This window comes from Myodes glareolus, chromosome 4, assembly GCF_982192425.1.
Source record: "Myodes glareolus chromosome 4, mMyoGla1.1, whole genome shotgun sequence".
Lineage (NCBI taxonomy): Eukaryota > Metazoa > Chordata > Mammalia > Rodentia > Cricetidae > Myodes > Myodes glareolus.
This window is the reverse complement of record NC_142029.1, coordinates 64,040,104-64,066,000: the sequence shown is the minus strand read 5'-3', so window position 1 is coordinate 64,066,000 and position 25,897 is coordinate 64,040,104. Positions and strand designations below refer to the sequence as shown.

At 40.8% G+C, this 25,897-nt stretch overlaps 1 protein-coding gene across 2 annotated transcripts in view; it reads left to right on the top strand.

Annotated features, from left to right (window-relative positions):
• Positions 1–25,897, top strand: part of Nek11 (NIMA related kinase 11) — a 238,308-nt gene that overhangs the window by 130,851 nt on the left and 81,560 nt on the right. For both annotated transcript variants that reach the window (XM_048416923.3, XM_048416924.3), the window contains exon 12: positions 240–354. In XM_048416923.3, the coding sequence (XP_048272880.3) occupies positions 240–354 (115 nt within the window). The remainder of the gene's footprint in view (positions 1–239; positions 355–25,897) is intronic.

The window sequence follows — 25,897 nt, the reverse complement described above, 5'->3', positions numbered from 1 at the left end:
TTACTTGACTCTCTGGCTATCTTGCTTGGCTCGTCTAGTTATGGCCTAGAAACCGATTCCTACAGAGGTTAAAGTAGCCCAAGGCTACTGTCTGGTTCAGAGCTGTTTCGCTTATCCCAAGTTATCAACCCAAAGTTTGAAAATGTTATCAGGCTTAAGGGAGAAAAATGTTGCTTCATTTGTGGCAGGGCCATTTCCTTCTGTCTGCTTCTCATCATTTATTGATTCCCTTCCACAAGGAATTAGATGAACGGACTTTGGAGAACCTGCCTGACCCTCAGTCCCTTCCTTCTCTGGACCTCGACGAAGTTGAGTCAAGTTTAGACGACACCATAGTTGGCCTTGGACCTTATGGTATGTGTTTGTGTCACCTGTTAGCAGGTACTTGTCTGTTCTCTGAGAGAAGTGCCCATGGATGTGACTACCCGCCATTGCTGCCCATTGCTGTGATCCTCAGGTCTTTTGTCCTTTCTGTCTTCATGGCAATAGTGAATGGGTTAGAAACTTCTGGTGGGAGACTTCATTTGCCAGGATTAAGCAATATTGTCATTAACCTGATTAAGACTTCCCCAAAGCTCTACTCCCCCTTTTCATGAATGGCTCCTCTGCTCCTCTGATACATTTAAATTGAAGGTTTGAACCAGACTTTGCAAGAGTCACTATTCAGAGGCACTCACTTGCTAGAAAGTAAGAGTTTTCAGAACTGCTACCCAGCTGGAGGTGCTGCATGTCATCTAGCGAGGAAGGTCCTGGCTACCTGGTCTTTCTGGGTCTTCGCTGCCCTACCCATAGAACAGGAATAACAAGTCCTCCTTTCATGGTTATTATCAATAGAAAACAAGATAGGGTGTGGACGTTCTCTTCGGTTAGTGCCTAGCATAGTAAAAACTGAAAAAGGAAGCAGTTATAACACTTTGAGGATATTTTTGAATGCAAGAGTCTTTTTGGTCTTGTTCACCAGTATCCCTCTTGCCTAGAATAACACACCAGGAATATTATTCTCAGGATTTATTGAATGAATTTATTAATTAATGAGTAGGTGAAGAAGTGAACGGATGCTATATTAATTTAGACCCTTAAAAAGCAAATGACAATACAAGACTAAAATGCATAACTATTTTTTTTAAACACTTGCATGAAAGAAAAAAGCTAGGAGTGGCTAGGAGAGCCAGTAGATTGCAACCCAAATTTTATTGCACGTAAGAGGAGGAGGGGATGCTCAGTGGAAATGAGCTGTTCTACTCAGGAAGTCCAGAGCCAGGCCAGCTGCCGGGTGCCTGCCCTTGTAGCATATCGCTGTTGTGTATTAGCAGTGTTTGCCAACAAGAGCAGTAACTTCTGAGAGAACGCAGTATGGTTCCAGGACAGCAGCTGAGTCACTCTGTGGAGTTGAGTCTGCCAGGCTTCTCCTCCTGGCACACAATAGCAAGGTAGTGTTGTCAATGACTGTGTTACAAGGTTGCAAACTGTTTGGGAATAGGGAAACTGGAGATGCCATGTGTGAACTCTTCACTAATCGAACACTGAAGAAGTGAAACTTGGATTGTGTCTTCATCTCAGCCCAAATTTGCACTTGGGGTCTCCTGAACTAGTGGAGTATGGGTCACCTCTTTCTGCTGTATGGAGACTAGCACCTAAAGCTCTTTAAGCTGTCAGTTGCCAAGTTCAAGGTGATGCTGTGGAAGCCACTGCACAGTAGGCACGATGATGAAATGTTTATGTCAGATGGATCTGTGGTATTTTTTAAAGTATTTTCTACTGTATTATTTGTTTCCATTTGAGGAAAGTGGAGGGATCAACTGTTCCAAGGGTTTTTCTTTCCTTAAGTTGGAAAGTTAGATCTTGTGTAGCCCCTGATGTAGGTAATGTTTTGCTGGCTGGCAGAGTCCTTGCTGTGAATACAGCCCATGATAGGATAATAAACTATTGTCTGAGATAGAGAAGTCAGAGTCTGTTCTGATTTCAAAGAGGAAATGGTAACTTTAAAGATGTTTCTGTGAAGAGAAACCAAAGACATGAAGACTTTTGCTCAAGGATCGTGTAACTTCATTCCAGAGCAACATCTCTTCAGTCTCTCCTCGGCTGCAATCCACTTGTACTGCAGTGCGGAGGAACAGTCAAGTGTGGATGGTGACTGAGACTCATAATTTGTCTTTTCTGTGGGTCTCTGTGCTAAGGCTAGCCTTGAACATAGAGCTTCTGCTATTTTCTGTGAGTTTCTGTGCTAAGGCTAGCCCTGAACACAGAAATCCTGCTGTTTGCTGTGGATCTCTGTGCTGAGGCTAGCCCTGAACATAGAGATCCTGCCATGGAGAGAGGAGCACACTTGTTTGGTGTGTTTCCCTGGGGTAGACAATATCTTGATTTATCAGGCCAACTGCCACTGGTCAGCCCTGTCCCTAAACCACCTCCTGCCATTGTAAGCCATAAAATTCAAAATAGAAGAAACACACAGTAGCTTTAATGGGTCAGATGCCTTATAAAATACTTTGAACATTTCCCTTATTTTTCTATAAATTCATATTTTTATAAATGTTATTTTCTCACAAACATTAAATTGAAAACAAAAGCTTAAAAATATGTAACATTTGGGGTTGACAGTCTATTAGAGTGGTAAGTGACTGAGATTAAGATTATTGGTGAGCATATTAGGTAATCGTGAAATTTTGTAATAGGATACTTCAATTTGTTGATGAACTCTAAAATGGTTAATTATCTATATTTTTTTAATTCAACACCTAGAGGAACCATTATTTATTTGCCTAGCCTGTACACATAAATTATGCAGTCATTTTTAAAAGCTCCTACCCCAATTATTTAATCAGTTTTTGATAATGAACTGGAAAATTTATTTCCCTAGGAAGTGTGGAGTTAGCTGTAGAAAAGGAAGACAGCATAAGCTATTACATTTGATATGCATTTATTTGAGTTAATCTAGCTAGTCATGGATTACCATTATAGTCAAATGAGAACACACAGCAGGAGTGCTAAGGACTTTCTCCCTATTTAATTCCTGACTTCTTGCACATTAATTTTTAAAAATGTTCTTTTGGAGAATTTAATTACATTTCACTCTTCCTTTTTTTCTCCAAATCCTCATATCCTGTTCTCTTTCAAATTCATGGACTCTTTGTCTTTGTTGTTGTTGGTGGTGGTGTGGGGTATGAGTGTGTGTGTGTGTGTGTTTGTATGCATGTGCATATGTGTTCCTAAATACACAAATGCAATCTGCTCAGTTTGTGTGTTTTTAGGACTGACCGTTTGATGTCGATGAGCAGTTGGCATGCTCTACCATGGAGAAGATTTTTCTCACTCTCAGACTTTCTTAGTTGCCCATAGTTTTGTTAACAAACTTTGTAATTAATAGTTTTTCCACTGGAATCTACACTGCCCTAATGTGTTAAAAGTTAAAAAATACTTTGATTCATAATTAAGCCTAAAAGCATGAACTGACCTGCTACATTAAGAACCATTGCTGGAAATTTGCTTGGTAACAGTGACCAGTCCTTCTAGTTTCAAAAAGGCCCAGTGATAACCTGAATTTTCCTTACTTTGCAAATACAGTAGTAGTCATTCAGATACACTCTTAAAAGTGGGGCACATGGATCGACCTCCAAGACTCACACTGAAGTGGGACCTAAAATTCCACTCTCTATACACATTGGTAATAGCTACGTTAGTTCCATACCAACAAAATACGGTAGAATAATGGTGTGAAAACACTAGTGGAACTTTGGTACTTAAAGAAAACTATCTGGCCATATACATTCACCTAAAAACTTATAGACTACTAAACTTTATTCAGGGATTTGGGGATGATGCTTACAACCTAGTTTGTGAATATTGCCTGGAAAATTCATGGGGTAAACTCAGAATTAAAAGTTTTTCAGACCTATGTAGAAATCTTTGATATGTTTGGTTCTATCTCCAACCAAGTAATGTTACAAATATTAAAACTTATTTTCAGGCTTTTGTCAGACATTTTATGAAGTACTATTAACAAAGAAAACAGAACAGGTTAACTTTAGTTTATGATACCCTCGTAGCAATCTCAAACACAAAAAGGCCCACTTCAGTCTGATGATAGAGTACTTAGTCTTAATAGCACCCCACATGGCCTCTGCATCAGCTGCGGCTCCAGATCCCTGTCCTGTTTGAGTTCCTGTCCTGACTTCCTTTGATAATGAACTGTGTGATATGGATCTGTGTGTAATCCAAACAAGCCCTTTCCTCCCCCACTTACTTTTTGGTCACTATGTTTCATCACAGCAATAGAAACCTAATGAAGACACCAGGCATAATAGAGCAAAAATGATAGCCTGGTGCTGGGTGTGGTGGGGCAGGCCCGTAATCTCAGCCTGGATTGCAAACCCAGCTCACGATAGAAAAACCAGTGAGATGCTGGCTCAGAAAAGAATACCAAGCACTGGGACCACTTAGGCATTCCTAGATTTTCCTCACTATTCTAAAGCTTTGCTCTCTTCAAGCATGACTGAGGAACATCAATGATAGTTTTATTAATATTTGTCACCTATTTCATTGAATTATGTGTGTTTTATTACAGAGTTTCTTCCTACTGTAATAATTAATTCCCAGGAATAACGGCCCCTGCAGTCATTCACTAATTCTCTGCATTCTAGAGGATAATTAGGATGAATATAATATTGAATTAAAAATGTATATTCCCCACCCTGAAGCATAATTAATAATTTAGAGTGTTTCTTATGCATGATTGGTCTCTAACTAAAATTTAAAAGTTATATTCAACTTGAAAAATTAAAGTGGGTACAGACTGACACTGGCCTGGCCTGCTACTTTGCTGTCATAGCCTAAGAGTCACAGAAATAGGACAGATGAGCCCCAGAATATCAGTAACACTTGTGGACCTCAGAAAGTAAGATTTCTCATCTGAGAAGGCTGTGACCCTCCTCCTAGTGAAATAAAAATAAAAGACAGTCATTAAACTAACAGCTACACTGCTAGAGAAGGGAGCACACTTAGTTACCTTGCCTGGCCCATTATAGTTCAAGTTCGGAATGAACCAGTTAAGTAGAAAATTATCAATATCCTTTGCAGCTAAGGTTAGATGGCAAAATCTTATGCAACATACATTACAGTGGTCTGGACAGACCACAGGATTCTCCTTCAGTAGATGCATTCACTCCCTATGTGTGCATATTCTACAGTTGTGCTCTGCGTTCAAGTTACTTCTTGGAGACTATACTATGATGCTCAGCAGCTCCTAAGTTGCCATGGGACTCAGGAGAAAGACCAATTTAGACTCGTGTTTGAGCCTAGACTTCTATGTGCTAGCACTCAGATTTTGGATAAGACAGTTACTCTCATAGTTTTTATAAATCATGCAGTGGAATTAATGATGCCACTATGAGTATTAAATGGGATTGGATGCACTAGATGACATGTCCAAACATGTGGCTCAGTGGAATAGGGGCTGTTTTTACCCAGACAGACAGAGTGGCTAGATGGTTCTTACTGCCTCCAGGATGCCTCACATTCTGGCTGATATCCTTCTTTCCTGAAGATCTGGCTCAAAGATTTTCTCTTACTTTAGCCTGTTCTGATACCTACCACTAGAACTCCTTGACTGTCATCAATGATTTTGTTCTCCTTAGGACTTGCTTTGTCCTACTTTGGAGTACCGTGAGTCTGTTTCTGAGTCAGGCCCTGACCTGAGTTCTAAAACTGGGATATTGTTGCTAACAGACCTTTTCAGAATCACTTCTTAAGGATGTAAATTTCATTATATATTAATTAAAAACTTGTATTAATTTTTCTTTATTCTTGTGCTTGAAATATATATATAATATAGGATCGTATCTATTCTCATCCTCCTCCATATCCCTCATCCCCTTCCATCTCTCACTAAGTCCTAGTTAGTACTTCCCTTATGTGTTTGAGTTTGGGATCATCCCCTAGAGCATGTGAAATGTACTGGAGGTCACACATTTATAAAGACTGCTATCAACTGTCAGTTACTCTTCAGTAATGAACAGGAGGCCTGGAGAACACCGCCCTCCTCCATGACAGAATTTTGGCTGGTTTGGTCTTGTGCAAATAACCATGACTGCTCTGGGTTTGTGTGTGTGTGACAGTCATGCCATGTCTGGTAGTTTACATGCTATAGCTCCCCTCCCCATCATGTGTCTGTTCCCTCATGTGTGTGACAGTCATGTCTTGTCTGGTAGTTTACACGTCATAGCTCCCCTCTCCATCATAGGTCTCTTCCCCTTCCATGGTGTTCCCTGAGCCTTGGTGCAGACGGGTGAGAAAGATGTTTTGACCAGCTGTGCATCTCATATTGACTGTTGCCCCTTGCAGTCGCAAGCTCCTCTGATCAATGTTGAAAGCAGCCTGGGTCTAGGATAGGAACACAAATGTTTAGAAGTCAATTAGGCAACATGGCCATTTAGCAAAACAGTGATCGCAGGTCCTACCTAGGGCCTATAGCCTCCCTAACCATGGGATTTTGCCCAGAATTCAAGTACCAGATGTGAAATTCCCTCCTGTGGAGCAGGTCTCAGATCCAGCCAGAGGCCTGGGTGTTGGAAATGTAGCATCTAGCACTGAAGAATTGATTCCTGTCCTTTACAGATTTGCCCAGTCAGTGACGTGTTGTAATAGCAGCACAAGTGGACTAGGACTAAAAAATGGCAACCGCGCAGAGGAGGGGAAGGCTGATGCTCAACTGGTCTTTACTGTAGAGGCTCTCAGAACCTGGGTTGCATGACTCTACAGAAGTCAGAGTCCAGAGTTGCGACAGGGATGTTCTGTCTGTGTGAAGAGTTTGAATTAATTGAGTCTCATGACATTTCAGAGTGGAAATGCAATATTGCCTCTAAATATATTTCATTATACAGTGTAGGAACAGAATTTTAAATTTATCAAATTAGCAATGAATATTGCACTCAGACATTTATCTGTTTAATTTATATTGCTAATAGTGTGGTGTTATAATATTCTTATTAGAAATAATATACTTATTAGAAAGTGGGGGAAAGTTTGCATGTTTCCCTGCGTGTTGTGTAGCTGTTTCCTCCCAACTGACACATTCCATCCTAGAGGGCAGGGTGCTAAGGAGGCTCATGAAAATCATAAGCCACTGGCGGCCCCTCCCCTCTCCCCCTCCCCAAGGTTATAAGAGCAGGAAACAGCTGCTAGGGCTGAGGAGCTGTAGCTGTCTGCCAGCTGTGCAGAGAACTCAGTTATTTAGACTCAGAAGCTGTCGCCCACATCGGGGTGGGCCTTTCAGTGATGATGTCAGAGTCACCCAGGCTACTGTATGTCACCCTCATAAACTCACTGGTTCACCCAACCCAGACCTGGCTGGTGTTTCTTGGTCTGTCATTGCCCTCTCTAATTGGGGTAAATAGACATTTTATGTATGTCAGAAAAAGTATTACAGCATTATGGTTAGACCTAGTTATGGTATAATTAACAAAACTCATGTACACTATTGGGTCATATATGGCTTGTTTTTCAATAGTACAGACTGATCTTATTATGAAGTAAAATGGTCTGACTTCTTTATGTGACTGTATCTCGCGAGCCTACTGACTAAAGCATCACATCTTTTTAGTCTTTTAGATTATCTAATTAAGCCTGAAAAGCAAAACTTTTCACTAAATGTGAAGCATTTAAGAAAGCCCTTAACTCTCTTAATTCAGTCCTCAACATGTAAAATATTCTATTTTGTGTCCGTACAGAGCTTTGCCAAAACTGCTGGTGGACAAATTATATTCGCAAGGGAAATATTTATAAGCTAAGCTTAAGTCTCCATTTCCACCAGCTAAAAAACTGCTATGGTAGGCAGGAGAGTGGGGACCAAACAGGTCCACACGCCCATCCTTGGGTCTGTAAATATGTTTACATGTCTGTAAACATGACAGAAGCTGTGAATTGACGTTGCAAATGGAACTAAGGTTTAAATATGCTAAGTTCAAGATGTTCTGGGTCTTTGAACAGCCTCTGTGTAGTCTCAGGAATCGTTAGACAAGAAAGGGGACTGGAGAGATGGCTCAGTGATTAAGAGCACTGGCTGCTCTACCAGAGAACTAGGATTCAATTCCCAGCACCCACGTGGTGGCTCGCGACCTCTGTAATTCCACTTCCAGGGGATCCAACACCTTGTCCTGACTGCTATAGGTACTGTACCCATGTGCATACCCATGAAATAAAAATAAATTTTAAATTTTTTAATGGGAGAGGAAGGCAAAGAGGAAGATCAGAGAGGTGGTGTGGGAGGACTTAGCCCCCATTGCTGCTTTTGGGGAGCCAAGGAAAGGTGACAAGTTAGGGGAAATAGGTGACATCTCAAAAGAGGAAGATGATGAGATAATAGACTTTCATTTGGAACCTCCAGCAAGGAAGTATCCTCACTCAGAGATCCATGTCGGACTTTGGTCTGTACAGCTCTGAGGTGACAGTTTTGTATTATTTTGTGAGTCACTAAATTTGTGGTAACTTGTGAATAACGCTCATAGAAAACTAATACAGCTATATTGGCTCCAGTCAATAGCAGTAGCCACCATATTGCTTTGTATGCTCTCTCTCTCTCCTTCTCTCTCTCTCTCTCTCTCCCTCTCTCTCTCTCTCTCTCTCTGTGTGTGTGTGTGTGTGTGTGTGTGTGATTGAAGTATTTTGCTTGGTTTTAGGCATTAATCTGCATGTTTCTGATAGGCATTCAAAAATTTTGCCTCCCAACCCATGTCACTTTTCTATTTTCTTTTGCGATAGTTGAGCACCCCATCACTCCAGATGCTAATTGTTTTGTGATAGTTGAGCACCCCATCACACCAGATACTAATTAAATTGTTGTAGGCAGGCGCACTTTCTTTATTGACCATTAGTCAAAATTGTGGTTTGTGGCGTAAACGAGAACAGTTTCTACAAAGGGCGAGGAAGCGAAGCAGTTTTTTGGCAAGGCACCATGGAAGCAGCATCTAATGCCTTTGCCGTGAATGACTGACGCCACTTTTCACCAAACATGTCTCTCTTGTTTCTAAAATAACCATCAAAGCATAAAACTTAGAAGTCTTCAAAAGTATCCAACTGTCAAGTTTCACAGGGGCAGTCTGTGTCTGAATACCATCATGAACTTGAGTTTTTCTAAAGTCGATTCAACCTTCCTGTTAACTTCAGGGCAGTATATCTGTAAGGTTACCAGAATTGGTAGCTCACTTGTGACATGGTCTCTGAGCTTCAAGATTGGACATTCAAAACGCAGTCTTGTTGCTCTGGAGGTACTGGGGTCCACCTGTGGCAGTGCACTCATATCAGTGTGTAGAACACGCACGTCCAGTACTTTCATCCTTGGTAACTTTCATCTTTCCTTCCTGCTAACCCATTGACTCATCTGTATTTCTTTCTCTCTTCTTGGCTCCTTTAAATCTTTAGTGGGCGTTATTACTATTAAAGATTGGCCAGCAAAGCAAATATCTTAGATTTTGCACATGGGTGTTTGGGCTTGTGAAGATCAAAGCGGTTTACCCCTTCTATGCCCTGGATTGATTTCCTCCTGTTAGCTTAGGAAAAAGGAAGAAACTCAACCTCTCTGCCAGCTGAGTTCAATGTGACCTGTTTTTCTGGTTTCAAATAGCACAGAGTCCCCCTCCCTCTGCCCTCAACCTCCTCGTGGCTTCATCTTCAGATATAATTGGACAACTTATACAAGCAGATGCTTATGAACATATGGTCTTTCAGCTACGTTTTTAGCATCCTTTTATTTCTGAGATTACAGTTTTGAGTAAGAGCAGCATTTGTGTGTTCACAGCACTTTGAATGAGAAAATTTAGAGGCCTCCTTATCAGGACTAAACATTTCTTTTAAATGTTTTACTTGGCTGGGAGTGTGACACTCAGCTGAGGTCCCAGTACTGTTTGGGCTGAGGATTGGGAATTCAGTGCCAGCCTGGGATACATAGTGAGACACTGTCTAGAAGGAAGGAAGGAGGGAGAAGGATAAGAGAAAGGTGAGGAATGAGGGTTCCATTAACTCTGTATCTAATGAAAAGATTGAGCTAATGTCCTGACTGCTGGCATGTTCACAGGCCATATTGTTACCTGTTTCCAAGAACCCCATTTTTCTTTGAAGCTACCATGATGTCACTGCACACTTCCTACTCCAACAGTCACTGTGTTCCAGGTTGAACATTCCTCCAACATCCCATCACTGTAAAATCATAGGTCTTCCCTTGTATTAGCAATATCTGTTGATTTTCATACCACCAGTATCTGTTGGTTTTAATTCTCAGGGGTGGTACTCCTGAGCAGGGCTCAGAAATGGCAGCCTGGCACAGCTTATCATCTGACAGCTGTCAGCTGGTCCTTTGCTGCTAATGCGTTATCTCCACAAGAGCATCACTGGCATGCTGACACTCGTTAGAAATAGAGTCTTGACTGACTGGATCAGATGATGTGTTTTAAACAGAATTCCTGTGATCTGTGTTCGTATTAAAGGGTTTGAAAAGCACCAAGCTCGACTCTAAGCCCTATTATGGCCTCTGTCTTGTCGCTATATCGCCTTTTCCAATGACTAGCTTTGAGAGGATTCTTGCTTAGACATTATTGAATAACAAGCTAAATCTGGCTGCTATAAGGAGTACTACTTTTTGTTATAATTTTTGTTAAAAAATTATATGTCAGCATACCTTTCTTCTAAGGATTAATTTGTTTAGACAAATGTTCAAACAAGTTGGCAGAATATGTGTGCTTAGTATCTCCTGAAATATATTTCTCTTTCTTCTTGAGAAGATCATTGTTTTGTGTGTGTGTGTGTGTGTGTGTGTGTGTGTGTGTGTGTGTGTGTGTGTGTATTCTGGTACATACTATATATGTTATATACCAGAAATGTAGAAAGTAATGAGTACCTGAGACATGGAGGACATGATCCCCTGCATATACTTTCTGAGGTCCCTGGTCATGCTTATTTCTTTACAAATACAGTTGCATCCAAATAATATCTTACAGGTCAGCAACAGGATAAAACTGTGTGCTTTTGTTAGAATGATCACACCTTACCCTAGAAGTGGCCTCATCACAGAATCATTCTTCCTTACCTCTTTTTTTTGAGGGGGGGCGTTTCTCTGTGTAACAGCCCTGGCTATCCTGGAACTCACTCTGTAGACCAGGCTGGTCTCGAACTCAAGAGATCCTCCTGCCTCTGCCTCCTGAGTTTTGGGATTAAAGGCATGTGCCAACCCGCCTGGCTCTCCCTGACCTCATAAATTATTTTCCACCAAAAATTAAAGGTGCTAAGAGGTTTTGGGAAATGGTGTGTCTCTAGTGTGTATCAGTGGAATCCACAACAGTCTCCATGGCAGGATATGCACAAATACTGTTTGGTGAGTAATGATTTGTTTTTTGATAAGACTTATGAGGGCCACTCTGAAAATACTTAGTGTGCTTTTGTGAGTGTGTAGGACCGAGTGCAAAGCCAAAGGACATAGTATAGAGAGTATCGTCAGCTGAAAGAAAGTCGTAGCATCTGTGGTGGCAGAGAGTCTTCAGATCATACAGCCAGCCTAACACTGTGTAAGGCGGGTAGAAAGGGAGGAGGACTGGGGAGAGTCACAGGCTGTGCTGGCACTACCAGCCAGCCTCAGTCAGCTGCTGCCAATGATTTCCCACAGAATAATGCTATATAGAGCTAAAATTCTGGGGCCTGGTCTCCAGTAAAAACCTCAGCTGCTCAGTTGATCACCAATGTATTGCAGATGGAGACTTTTGGCTTGTTGCGTGTGCTGAGCTAACTAACAAATTGTAGGAAGGAAATCTGAGAGGCATCTCCATAGATACTGTAGTAGTCCACCTGAATCATTTCTTGTGCTTGAGATGAATAGGGTGGTGATTTGGTAAAACTCCAGTTTAGTTCAGTTATTTTCTCTGTATTACCTTCAATATGTTCAAAGTAGAATTCCTGAAGTCTAGAATATCCATAGAGATTTCACACGCCCGCCGACAGACCAAAAGCTGTTAGTATATTTAAAGGAGGCTGGAAGTCAGATATTTCTTTCTCATTTTATCTTTTTTTGTTGTTCTTGTTCTTGTTCATTTTTACCACTTGCAAGCTGTGTGAAACATAGGGAAAACCTTTTCAAGGCTAAGTGTTCTCATCTGTATAATAGGAATAATAATAATCCAAATTTTGGGGGTTAATGAGAACCCCAAGCTTAGCACAGGGCTTAAGTCATAGAAAGTACCCAGGAACCTACCATGAAAGAAGTGTGAGCAATGTTCAGGAAAGATTCATGTTTTCTCAAGTTCCACATAAAACTTTTGAGACTATCATGGATACTTTGAATCAGAAATCTGATTATAACTTTTTAACATCTTCACTTGTGAGTTATGTATAAGCTGTAACAAATTTGATCTTTTTTCTTTTCGCTTCTGAAAAATAGAAATTTACTTGGCCTTGTCAAACTGTGGCCATAAAGATGTCCATTTGGACCAATTAGTTTAGCACCAAGATAAATTATTTTCTTTGTCAGGATCTTGGACAGTGCCCAGGAATCTCACCAAGTCCCTGCAGGTGTGTGGGCAGAGCTGGCAGCACTACAATCCAAGCCAGGAAAGAGCTGTCTACAGAGTGTGCCCCTACCCAAGGGTCAGTGATGCCCTCGTTATGCCCAGTGCAAAACTTGGATCAGAGTTCTTTAAAGGAGGTGTTGTTGCCAGCCATCTGGAGTCCATACACCAACAGATAAAAATTCAGCTACTTTCTCTAAATGCATTATAAATGCAAATGCATTTTGTGCTAAGGAGTATAATAAGAGCAAGAATGTACATCAATTTTCCCACTGGAATCTCATTTGGGATTTAGGGCAAATCTATCAGATTAAAATGCAGAGCTTGGTAGGGTCTTTGCAATGGAAATATTCAGTCTGTTCATGCAGTTATTTTGATGGAACGCTCTCTGCTCTGGGATTATAATGAAGTCGGGTGATTTGCTGATACCTTGATGTATGTTCTGCACCTCAGAGGCTGTGTACCCCCTGCCTTCAGCTAGGCATCTTGGAATCCCTTCTATTATTTTCTCCTTTTACTTAGAGGGTGAAGAGACTTCAGGAATCTCCTTTCCCACAGTATAGATTTCTAAGACATAAAAATTGATGCTCCATTCAAAGGAGGATGGGATTTTGCTCCCTTTGGAAGTATATCTGGTATTAAAATATTCTAGAAATGATTTCCTATCCATAGTTTTCACATTTGATTCATATCACAAATCTATTGAGACAGACACATCAGAATTATTTGAAAGAAGGGCATACCTTTCTTTCAAACATGATGAAAGCATGTTTGAAATGGTACTTTTGGTTACTGTGAGTCACAAAGCTATACAGTATGTTTAGATGCTTTATTTAAATTTGGACATTTGATATATTTTGGTAATATACATATCCCACTCCTCATTACAAATCCTCCTGAATGCCCCATATATTCCTCCTATCTTCATGTTCTCTTTTAAAGAATAACCACTGAATCTATTAAGTATTGCCTATGTGCACTTGGATATCGGGCTACCGACTGGAGCAGGGTTAATGTACCAGGGCCCATGCCCATAAAGAAACTGATTCCCCCCATCTACTAGCCAATAACTGTCAATAACTCCTCTGCTGTAGGGTTGGGTGCTCTTGTACCTCTCATGCTGGAATGCTGACTAGATATGAGAGATGTTCTTTAAAATAATTGTAGCCAATTCTAGATTATTTTAACTAAAACAATATAATCCACACTTTTTACGTAGGAGAGAGATAGCCTTGTGGTTAAAATGGTGGTGTGGCTTGTGTTTTGGACTGCCCATGGAGTGGGTTAGGCCTGTGACAGCATTCATCTTATCAGGATGGAAGGTATGAAATGGCTATTCGAAAGAATTTGGGCTAAATGTGACCCTCTACCTTAATATCTGTGGCCCAGTCTTGCTTCCCAGAGAAAAATCATCTTACTGACTCTGAATCTGGTACCTGGGAAACCTGGTTTGTGTGTTTGAGCACATGGAATACTTCTAATCCATGGTAACTTAGCGTTTTGAGTGGGAACCCACCACATATTTTGTGAATTCTCTCTAAGGCATTTCCTCATAATTAGACTGAAGTTGTGTCTTCTGGATAAGATGACTGCATCTGACATTGTGTCCTTTTGAGTGTCACGTGGGGGCACTTGATGTTCTTGTGCTTGTTTGCTCCTGATATTGACTTGGATCTCTTGAACAAGGTGATCCCCTTGTCCCTGGCTGTTGGATGATCTCTAGGTTAGCATTTTTCAAACATTTTGGTCCTGGGACACCTTTACACTCTTTAAAAATCCTTCAGAGCACTACTGAGCTTCCTCCTCTTCCTTCTGATACAGATATGGTCTGTGTCAGATAGGGAAATTGAGACCTCAAAAAACAAAGCAAAACAAAAACCCGCTCATTCAGAACTAGGAAGATGGCTTAGTTGGTAGATTGCTTGCCTCAGAAGCGTGAGGACCAGAGTTCCTATCTCCAGCACCCGAGTACAATGCTGAGCTTGGTGGCAGGCATCTGTAACCTCAGCATTGAGGAGATTGGAGTGTACAGGGAGAGTGGAGACAGACAGGGCCCTGAAGCTTGCTAAGTAGCCAGACTAACTGAACCAGTCAGTCAGCTCTAGGTTCTGTGAGGGACCCTGGGCAGAAAACAAAGTACAGAGTGACTGAGATAGACATCTCATGTAGAACTCTGGCCTCTGCATGCATAAATGAACCTGTACACCCATGTGCACGTGTGCAATACTCGTGGCCACACACACATGCATTACACATGCAAAACAATCACTTTAAAGTAAGAACAGTAAGTCAATTGCATGTTGACAGAAATAGAATATTTCTTATTAAAACTGTGTTTTCCAAATTTAATAATGAATTGAGAATTGGTATTTTATACATTTACAGTTCTTAATAGCTACACTGATAGAAGACGGTTGCTTTGTGTTTGGGCCTTTGTCATATTACATGCTGTATAGTCTCTGGGAAGTTCTAGTCACTCCAGAAGCTTGATAAGGGCAGATGCTATGAAATATTAAAGGTTTGGACTCCCTGCTCGAAGCATCTTAGGAACTCCCCGGGGTCCCTGGACCACTCTTTGAGAACTGCTGCTCTAGGCACAAAGTAGAGACACTAAAAGAGGGGGTATTAAATATTCCAGGAGATCATAAATAATTTCTCTACTCATACTGCTCTGTTAAATAATTTTTAATAATCCCAAGAAGGATAATGGGGCAGTAGGAGCCCATTTTATGAACAGGGTTTTCTAAGGTAAAAGCTCTGCTTATTTAAATTTCATGGGTGTGAAATCATTAATAAGCAGAATTAATGTTGCCGATATTATTATAATGGTCATAAAATGTGCAGTCTTACTGTGATGGTGCACTTTATGTTCTCATTGACTCCACTGTATATGCTAAGTAGGTAGATGCAAGGTCTTGAAATTGCTTGAGGGGGTTTCCTACAGAGATAATTATGTGGTAAAATAGTTTCTCGACTCACCTCCCCCCCCCCTCTCTCAAAGAGTTTGGGAGTTTCTAAGTCAACTACCCAAATGCCCAGTTCCAGTGCTTTATAGGTACAGCATTTTATCATCCTCAAGTAAGAAGCAAATTATCTGATAATGAATTTTGTGTTACTCTCCAAATTCTCAACTAGACAACCTTAAAGAGATATAGCATCAGGAAGTACAATCAATACATGATTGGTCTGTTTTCAGCTTTTCTCATTCTGGAGATGGTCCCTTCAGACACTTGGAGGAATGGTGAGGGTGACATATGACTGTCCCTGGTGGCATTTCAGGGAGTGTCTTTAGCTGCATTGTTCTATGTCAGCATTGATGAATTGAACACACAACCATCATTGGCTTATCCAGTAATAGTCTTAAATGAATGCATTCCCATTTTGTTTGAGTCTCTCTTGGGAAAGTATGAAATTATTTTTAGTTGAATAGCTTATGGAAAAATTGGTACATTTGGGCAAATGCATTTAATATGCAGGTTGAATAAACACGATTCTAGTTGAGTGCACAACAAAAATACCAGTGATCTGGAATTTATATTTCTTGCAATTTCTCTCTGTTTCTCCATTGTCTAGATGTATTAGCTTCTACAGAGTCTCCTAAGGCTCCCTTGCTAGAACTTGGATAATCCAAACACTGGGATCTAAATTGACTCACATTTTCTTACTTTACTTTTGCTAATATTTCTCTTCCCCATTATTTTTAAAAGTCACACTTATTGTGGTTTATGTGCTTGCTTGTATTTGCTATAATTAGGGTTGAACCCAGGGTCTTAAGCTTGTCAAGCAAGCACTGAACATGTATCCAGTCCCATTTCCATTTATATTAATTTTATTCTATTAATGTCATTTGCATTGCATTAAGTTCTATACATTTACCTTTTGTTTGTCATAGCATGTGTTTATATGTACCTGTGAAGGCTGGAGAGCAGCTCCTAATGTAATTCCTGAGGATAAGATCTCCCACCCTGCAGCCCCCTACTGTAGGCTAGGCTGACTGCCCGCCAATGAGGGTTAGACTGGCTTGCCTGCCAATGAAGGGTAGGCTGGCTTGCCCACCAATGAGGACTAGGCTGACTGCCTGCCAGTGAGAGTTAGACTGATCCAGTGAGCCCTGGGCCTGCCTCTCCCTGTCTTCTCGGTGTACAGAGGGTTTTGTAAGGATTCTGAAGATTGAACCGGGGTCCTTGTGTTTGCAGGACAGGCATTTAACTGACTGAGCCGTATCCCTAGCCCCAGCATTTTACCTTTTTCAGTAGCATTTTAATAGTGAACTATTACACCATTTTAACTGATTTTCGTTTATCTTTTAAGTAGAATCTTAAAATAGTTTAAATAGAAGGCATAGTATTTGTAAAACAAATGATTGCCCTTTTATTTCCTTAAGAAACTTTCATCCTACCCATCATACAGTTGCAGGCATCTACCCAGCCTCAAGGGCTTACTGATATATATATATAATCAAGCAATGAAAGCTGTTCAGTATAGTGAGGCTCATGATATCAGCACGAGATTTAAGGTCAAGTCCAGCCATCCCAGTAGCAGCTGAGTGGCATAAGACCAGGCCTCGGCACTGCCAGCTGTAAAATGGAAGCTTGTGAATAGGTAAAAGATAAAAATACAACAATATCTACAGTGTGCCCTGTTTCCTTCCTCCTGTCCTCAGCCCTGTCATCGCGTCCCATACCATGTAGCATCTAATCTGGTTGGGGTGACTCGGCTAACTGGATTTCATCATGAAGAACCAGAATGACTGTCTTCTCTAATCCCTATGGATGGTTCAGCCTTGCTGACTTTCTTCCTCATCCTTTGGTGTGTCCCCCTCTTCCTCACTCTTTAAAAGTTCTTCTGGAAGTCTCATTATCTCACCATGTACATATGCTTATCCACTTTCCAGCCCCCAGTTTAAATGTCAGCTCATTCTCCCTTGAACGACAGACATAAACAAGATCCTACATGTTATTCTCACTGTATTAGCACCACCAGGGCCACTGCACATGGTTTTATGTGGTGTGTACTGCAGAACATCAGTGACCAAGTAGATGATGCGAATGTATTCCCTGGAGTGGTACAGCTAGCCAATGCTGGAACTCCTCCCTTTTTCCTCAGAGAACAGTTGTTGGTGTACATATAGTATGTCTAATTAAAATATACAAAATATATATGTACTATATATTTAAAATATATGCATATATTTAAGAAGTTTTATCTAGTCCATTGACTTCAAGTTTGATGTAAATCTCTCTGATTTGATCCTACTAACACACAATTATTGATTTGTTGCCTGTGTGCCAGCAAATGAGTATATGCTAATCAATGTGTGAAAACAGACATTTCATATGGATTTGATGACTTTTGTATGTTAAGAACTGAAAGACCTTTGAAAGTTCAAATGATGATAATAATTATATATTTATGGTAATGGATAAAATAGGAACATGATGATTTAAAAAAGGCCTAGGTTCTAGTGCGGAATAAAACTTCTAAGTGTCTTTAAAATAGCATAAGACGCTCCAGGAAGGTATAGTAGTAAATGATGAATTCAAACACATGCCCAGTGTGCATGTGAATTATAGAAAATGCATTATTTTATTTAGTAAAAGACTATGTATTGAAGTAAGTGATGTTGGAAAGAACTCCTGGTGAAAAAGGGTAGCTTCCTACATAAGTAAATAAATTATAATAAATTAAAAATGTATGGAACATTAAATAATGAAATAATGTATTAGAATAATTTCTAATCTTGGAATATGAAATTTCTTTATAATTATGACACAGAAACTAAATGCCAAGAGAATAAAACTGCCAATTAGCAAATAAGCAGATTCATTGAATAGTCAATTTTCAAAAAGAAAAAGAAATACAAATGGACAATAACTATTTTTAAAAGTGTTCAGCATCCCCAGCCATCAGGAAAATGCAAATTAAATGTACTTTGAGATACCACCTCACCCCAATCAGAATAGCTATCATCAACAAATTTGACAAGTGTTGGAGAGGATGTGGAGAGAAAGGAACACTTACTCACTGTTTGTGGGAGTGCAAATTAATACAGCTATTGTGAAAATCTGTTTCTATGTATCTCAAAAAATATAACTAGAAGTACTACATTGATCACAGAATTAAACTTCTGGGCATATACCCAGACATCTCCACACTCATCACAGATTCTTGTACCCCCGTGTTTATTGCTGGTTTATTCACTATCTCAAAGAATTGGATCAACCTCCTTGTTCATCATCAGGTGAATGGATAATGAAAATATATATCAACACTAACCAGCCCTACAGCAAAATCAAGTATAAAACTGCAGGTAAAATGAATGGATTCAGCATGTATAATATTGAATGTTCTCCTTCATATGTGAAATCTAGCCAATAATATATGTTTATGTATAAACAAATGTACATATGGTTGTAGTGTAACATGAAGAAAAGAGAACAAGAAAGACAAATATAAGGGGAGGACTGGATGCAGGTTATGGACATGAGTTATGAAAGGATAAAAGACTGTTTTTCTAGTTCTAATTCTGTCATGACATTTTTTTAGGTTTTAGTAGTGGATACGTAAAATACATTCAATATTGAAAGTGTACAATTTAATGCAAAGCTCCACATCTCCCACTCCAAATGCCTACTCTAATTGTATAGACATTCATCGAGTTATATTCACTTTGGGTCCAGTTAATTTTAGTATGTGATGTTTTTATTTGTGAGTTTTTATATTAGAATGCATTTGGGACATAAACCCATAAAATATAAGACCTACAGAATTGTGTATATAGATGCACAATTTCTTTATTATATCGATAAAGTAAAAGATATAAAATGAGACATACTAAGTTAAGAAAATATTTTCATTTCTTATAATTAATATACTTTTTAATATATAAAATGTAATACTTCATATATATTTCCATAACTAAATAGAAAATTAGAACAATCCAACAGAAAAAATATAGGCAAGGAAAATCACCAATTTCATGAAGAACTACCACAAATGACTAATAGTGGTTTGGCCTTGCTAAATTTTCTTGGTACAGGGTTTATCTGTACCTTTGGAGCCTGTCCTGAAACTCGCTCTGTAGACCAGGCTGGCCTCGAACTCAGCAGGATCCACTGGCCTCTGCCTCCCGAATTCTGGGATTAAAGGCATGTGCACCACCACCACCATCCGGCTAACCTTGCTAATTATTTAATCAGTAGAAATTTTCACATTTTGATGTGTCACATTTTATAAAACAAGTATTTATAAGACTTGGAATATACATTGTCAGATAACACTGAATTAATTAAAACACTGCTTGGTCCATTAGCTCTAGCTTCTTATTAGCTCTTACATATTAATTTACTCCATTTTTTATTAATCTGTGTATTATCACGTGGCTGCGGCTTACCGGATAAAGTTTTGGTGTCTGTCTCCGGCAGGGCTACATGGCTTCTCTCTGACTCTGCCATCTCTCTCCCTGCATTCAGTTTAGTTTTCCCGGCCTAACTCTGTTCCCCTATAGCTCTGCTATGGGCCCAAAGCTCATATTCATTAATGGTAATCACAGCATAGAGAGGGGAATCCCACATCAGGATTACTTATATATTGTTGTGAAAATAGCATCGATTTAAGGAAATATCTTCATTTAAAAATAATGAATATTTTTGTTAAACTCCTTCCTTTTCCATGGGGCCACTTTGTGTTGGCTCCACTGTTACAAATGGCTGACTGCAACGGATAAGTGTTTCTCCTGGAATACTGAATAGTGGGTTGGTTCTTTCTTGACTTACTGATTCCTAAAGGATCATATGTAGAGTGCTGTTGTGGTTGTTGTTGACATGGTGATTTTAAAAAGCCCTTTCCCATATGGAATGCAGCATTATAGAAGACAAGTGGGGAATTAATAAGAATAACTAAATATGAATTAGAGATAGTTTCTTACAAAACACAGTGGAGTCCTTCTATTAGTGTAGGTTAGGGGATGGCTGCAGGTTTCCACTAGACTGGACTAAGCTGCAGCCAGGTCACGTAGCTCTCACACATTGAAACTGACACAGCGTGCAAAGCAATAAGGTTCCCTGTGTTTAAATGATCACACACTGGAGTGCAGCTTTAGAAAGCAAAAGACTATGAAGATATCACATATTAGAATTAGAAGGCACGTAGATATTAAAGTGCAGTGCATTGAAATTTACAAGCCCATAAATGAGTTGAGTAGCAGGTTCAATGCAGCAGATGCAGAGAGAAATGACTTGGAGGATGAAAATGTGAAGACGCAGTGCATGAGAATTACAGAGGAAGGGGCCGCAGGCAAATTAGTAGTGAAATTTACGTGACTGATAGAGTCCGAGAAGAGTGTTTGAAGAAGGAATGGATAAAAATGTCTAGAATTGACGGTTGATAACATTATATAAATTTAAGAGATGTTCATATGCCAAGTGGAAAACATAAATGAAAGAAAGATCCAGATTGTTAATCATATTAAACTTCAGACAAGCAAGGTTATCTGTGTTCTTAAAAGATCCCAGAGGGAAAAACAAGAAGTGATTTTTCAGGGGAGTGCCAAAGCAGCTGCTGCCCTGTAGAGCAGAGCGGGCAGCTCCAGCGCATGCGCAGAAGCCTTCCACCTGCCATCCACAGAGAGTAAGCCCGGCACACACCGAGGCCCTAGTGCACAATCGCTAAAACAGGCAGAAGCCTGAAATCCGGAGAGTACCAACTCTCTTCAGGGGTGCAGAACTGTCAGAACAAATGCTTCCTTTGCCGGTAAGAGTATAAACTGGTGTGTAGTCTGTGTGAACTAGCTCCTGGCATCTCCACACAGCACCACAATTTAGCCCCAGAAAGTATTTCTTAGAAGGATATATGCATGAGTGTACCAGGAGATAGATACAGAATGCTTTAATGGCCCTCAGAACAACGTGAGTGCTTAATAATGTAAATAAAATGCTGGGATGGCCATTGGTTAACCTCGACTGTTAAGTCATTAAATTGAAAGGCACACATCTAGGTATGTCAGGACATTTCCAGAAAGCATTAACTGAGGATTAACTCAGAGAAGGTGAAGCTACCTGGATGTTTACAGCACCATCCAATATGTGTGGAACCCATTATGTATGGAATGTTAAGGAAGAGGAAAAAGCCTAAGTGGACATAGGCAGATTGCTGTCTGTCTGTATGTCTGGTCTGTCCATCTATTATCTATATCTCCCTCTGTTCGTCCCTCCCTTCCCCTCGCTCCTCTTCCCTCCCTCTTACTCTTTCTCCTCTCTTCTCCCTCTTTCTCTCTCCTTCTCTCTATCCTTTCCTCTCCAATTCTTCATGGCCATCGTCATGGTAGTTGCGCTTCTGCACTGCTTACCTTACTGCCACGACTGAAAGTCTAGAAACCATAAGCCCCAAATAAATCCCTCCTCATAGGTTGTTTTCTTATTTGTCATAGTGAAGGAAAAGCTAGTGTAGAAAGCTGATCCTAGGGACATGGGGGCATTGATGTGACCCTTCCTAATGAGGAGGTTCAGAGACTTTGGGGATTAATTTGTGGTAGAAATTTGGAAGTTTGGAGATGAGTGTCAGAAAATCACTGGAATGCATAGCAGAGCTTAATGATGAATTTTGTCGAGGCTCTGAAGCCAGAATGCTGATAGGAATACTGGCAGTAGTAACTGTACGCACAGAGCTTCAGACGGAAGCCAGGCTGTCAGGAGTTGGGTTTGAGGCCATGTATGTTACATTTTTGTAAATAATTTGCTTATTTTTATCTAAGTCCCAAGACTATTGAAGCTGGGTTTTTAAAGTGATGGACTAACTCAGCTGGTAGAGGAGAATCCGAGGCAGCTACTATGTCAAGTGTTGTATGGGTATTGAAAGGTATGTGTAGCCAGGTTTGTAGTGAGAATTTGGAGCAAAAAGCAGAGCAGAAAATTTGAAAACTGTGACGTTTTGCCAGAAAAGTAGCACCCATCAAGTTGACGCTGGGGAAGGTACAACTGCTGGAGATAATAAAGACATTACTAAGAAGCCGAATCCTTTGCCTTGACTCAGTCAGAAATTGGTCGGATTCCATCAACTGCAGGCTCAAGAATGCGAGTAAACTTATTTGAGAGACACCCTTGAGAGGAGAGACTCTCCAGGGCACCTTGCTTCCACAGGACTGTCTATGAACTCATTTCTCCAGGATTTATTCTTCCGTGCTCATCCATTCCCCATTCAGAAGCCAAAGCAGCTGTAATCGAAGAGCTTGGCAATGCTCAGGTTGGCAGTAGACCTTTGTGTTGTCCACATAACGCTAGTTTTCAGGAATGCAGAATGCAAAGTGTGTGAGGACGTGGAGGTTCCACAGGATGCGTGCCGGAATTGTGACAGGCAGTCTCTGGAAAGGTGGTGGGTCGAGTTGTGATGGTGACTCCAACGCTGCAGTGGAGACCCAGGTAAGACGGAGAAGCCAGCGGTGTGCCATGTCTGCCCCAGAGGACTTCAGCCCAAGAAGCAGTCATGTGGCTGTAGGCAGCAGGAACAAGGGATCAACTACGTAAGGACTACGTAGGCCCTCTGGAGCTCACCTCACATCTCTGTGTATGCTGAGTACTAGATATGGAGCTGTAAGATTCGGTGTGTTTCCAGCGGGGTTTCTGTCTTGCTTTGGTACCATACTTCCTTTCTTTAATCACACATTGCCCCTCTTTGCAATGAGACTTTTACTCCGAGTAATTGTACTTTGGATATATATATATATATATATATATATATATATATATATATATATATATCTTTTAACTTTTAACTTTTATAGTGCCTCACATCTAAGAGTTTGCTCAAGTATCAAAGGAGGTTATAAACGTGGACTAACATCAATGGATCTGTTAGAGCATGGGCACAATGGTCTGGAATATTTTATAGTATGAAGTGACATGAGCCTTTGGAGGTCAGGGACAGGACGCTAAGGTTTAAGGAGATGCAGTTGGGTATCAGCTTGACAGGGGGTGGATGTGATGGACGTATGGTCTCACACACACAGGTTTAGTTCAGGGGTTAACTCTTTAGTGGAGAGTTAGTGAGAGCACAGGCTATGCACTTAGCTTGGAGAGAGTTCTTATGACCAAACGTCTGGACTCACTGTAGAAACTTATCCTCCAGAGAACCATCCTCTACCTACAGACCATATACTGATGGTGGTCCATAAAATGATTACTACCCAAGTCCATGTTAGTCTGTGTAAGCATGCTCATGTTAGCATCAATGACATCCCCTTGTGACGCTTTCCTAAGTGTGCATCCTTGTCGAGAGCAGCATGCCTGTGACTTTGATGTACACCGGTGTGTGCCCTGCAGCAGTGTTTGGAGAAGAGAGTCCTCCCTCAGCAAATGCTAAACGGCAGATTATAGGAGCTGCCCTTCCTTTCTTTCTGCCAGGCACCCCATGGAACTGCTCCAGAGCAACTTAGTCTTAATTTCTCATGAAAACCTATTGTAAGGGGTATACATAAGGGGTATAAAATAAGATTTTAAGCATAGTTCACATTTGGTGTTTTATCTTTTCCTACTCAAGGCGTGAAAGGAAAGTTTTCTCATAGCCCCGTGAATCAGTGAGACTGGTCACCTGATCACAGGATCCAACCAGCCCCACACAGGCTTTTGTCCCCTGTCTATGCATGGCTTCAGGGAGGGGTCAGGCAATGTGAAGTATCTGAGCAGGACTGACATTGCTAAACTGAGGTTGGTATTAAAAGTGCTGTCCTTCTCCTTGAGTTCACTCTTCAGATCCAGAGCGAGTTCAGCTTCTCTCAAGGGGAAAGGCCTGTGCTTCACCATGGAGAGTCTGAAGTTATTGCCCATGAAATTGTTGATGAGGAAACACAGCTCTCATCTCTAAGCAATAGAGATAATTTATTCTAGAGCTGAATATGAGTTGACCAAGATCTGAGAAGACAGATTTTAAGTTATCCCACATGCCATGTTCTGACGTGGTATCAATTTCGTGGAACATATCATAACAGGACTAAGGGCGTCATAAATCAAGACATTTTTAAAGTACATATTAGATAGGTGTAGTGATATATTGTTTCTGATCTAACAAATAATGCTTGCCTGAAGATCAGAGTGTGGAGCTAAGCCACTAGTTAGCCATGGAGGCCTGGCAGTGGTAGCACAAACCTCTAATCCCAAGGCTTGGGAGGCAGAGGCAGACAGATCTCTGTGAGATCAAGGCCACCCTAGGCTACATGAGATTGATCCGGTCTCAAAGAGAAACAGAGCCAGGCAGTAATGACTCACACCTTTAATCCCAGTACTTGGGAGTCTCATGCCTTTAATCTCAGCACTAGGGAGGTAGAGATAGGAAGGGATATGGCTGGGTAGAGAGAGGAATATACCAGAGAACCAGAGAAGGGGCTCAAGAATTCAGTCTGAGGGCTTGCAGAGACAGGATACCCCATTCAGTCTGAGAATTCCGTAGAGGTAAGAACTAGTGGCAAGCTGCTCTTCTCTGGTCTTTTAGCTTTTACCCCCTAATATCAGACTCTGGGTTTTTATTATTAAGACCAATTAGATTGGCACTAGAGGTAGGTGAGTTAGAACAGTGCAGAGAAGCCTGCTATAGGCCTCACATGTTATCTGGCGACTCTCTTAGCCTTGATGTTAGTGGAAGCTAAAGGGCCTGTTCATATGTTCCAAAAGGATTTGCCTAATGGTCCCAGGGATGTTAGGTCACACATAGAGACAGGCTATAAGTAGCCATTTAGGTGGGCTTAAATGACCCAATATAGTTTGACTCTGGACCTGTAGCACCCTAGCTCTCTACCACTACAGAAGTTCTAATGAGCCAGGCACCCTGTAAAATGTTTGCCACAGAGGAGTGTGACATTTTGGGAAAGAATTTCAGTTGACAAAATGCAATGACATTCCAAATCTTTCTATGGCTGGACGATCTGGGAACAGCCAGGGCTTCAAACAAAAGGCTGCTTCCAACTCCGTGGTTTTCATACAGTATGTATTTCCCATCAGTAGCTATTCGTTGTGTGAGGTTTGCAAGCTTGCTCAAGTAGTGAGAGTAAATACCGGGCTTTGTGACATACACCACTGTCACAGTTACTCAGCTCTGCTGTTTCCCTTCTGGATGGTGAGAGACAGCAGAGGTAGATGACACAGACTGTGGCTGATTTCCACTGATGTGGTGCGCAGAAACGTGAGGACAGACATGACTTGCAGGCTGTGGTTTGCTGACCCCCAGCCTAGGCTGATTTCTGCCTGCTGCCTCTGTTTCTGAACATGGGTAGATGCACTGACAGCCCTGGAAAATGTAAATGAGGAAAGATGCTTACTTCCGAGATGTCCTCCTTCCCCCCTTTGAAGGTTGGCTTCAACGCCACTGAA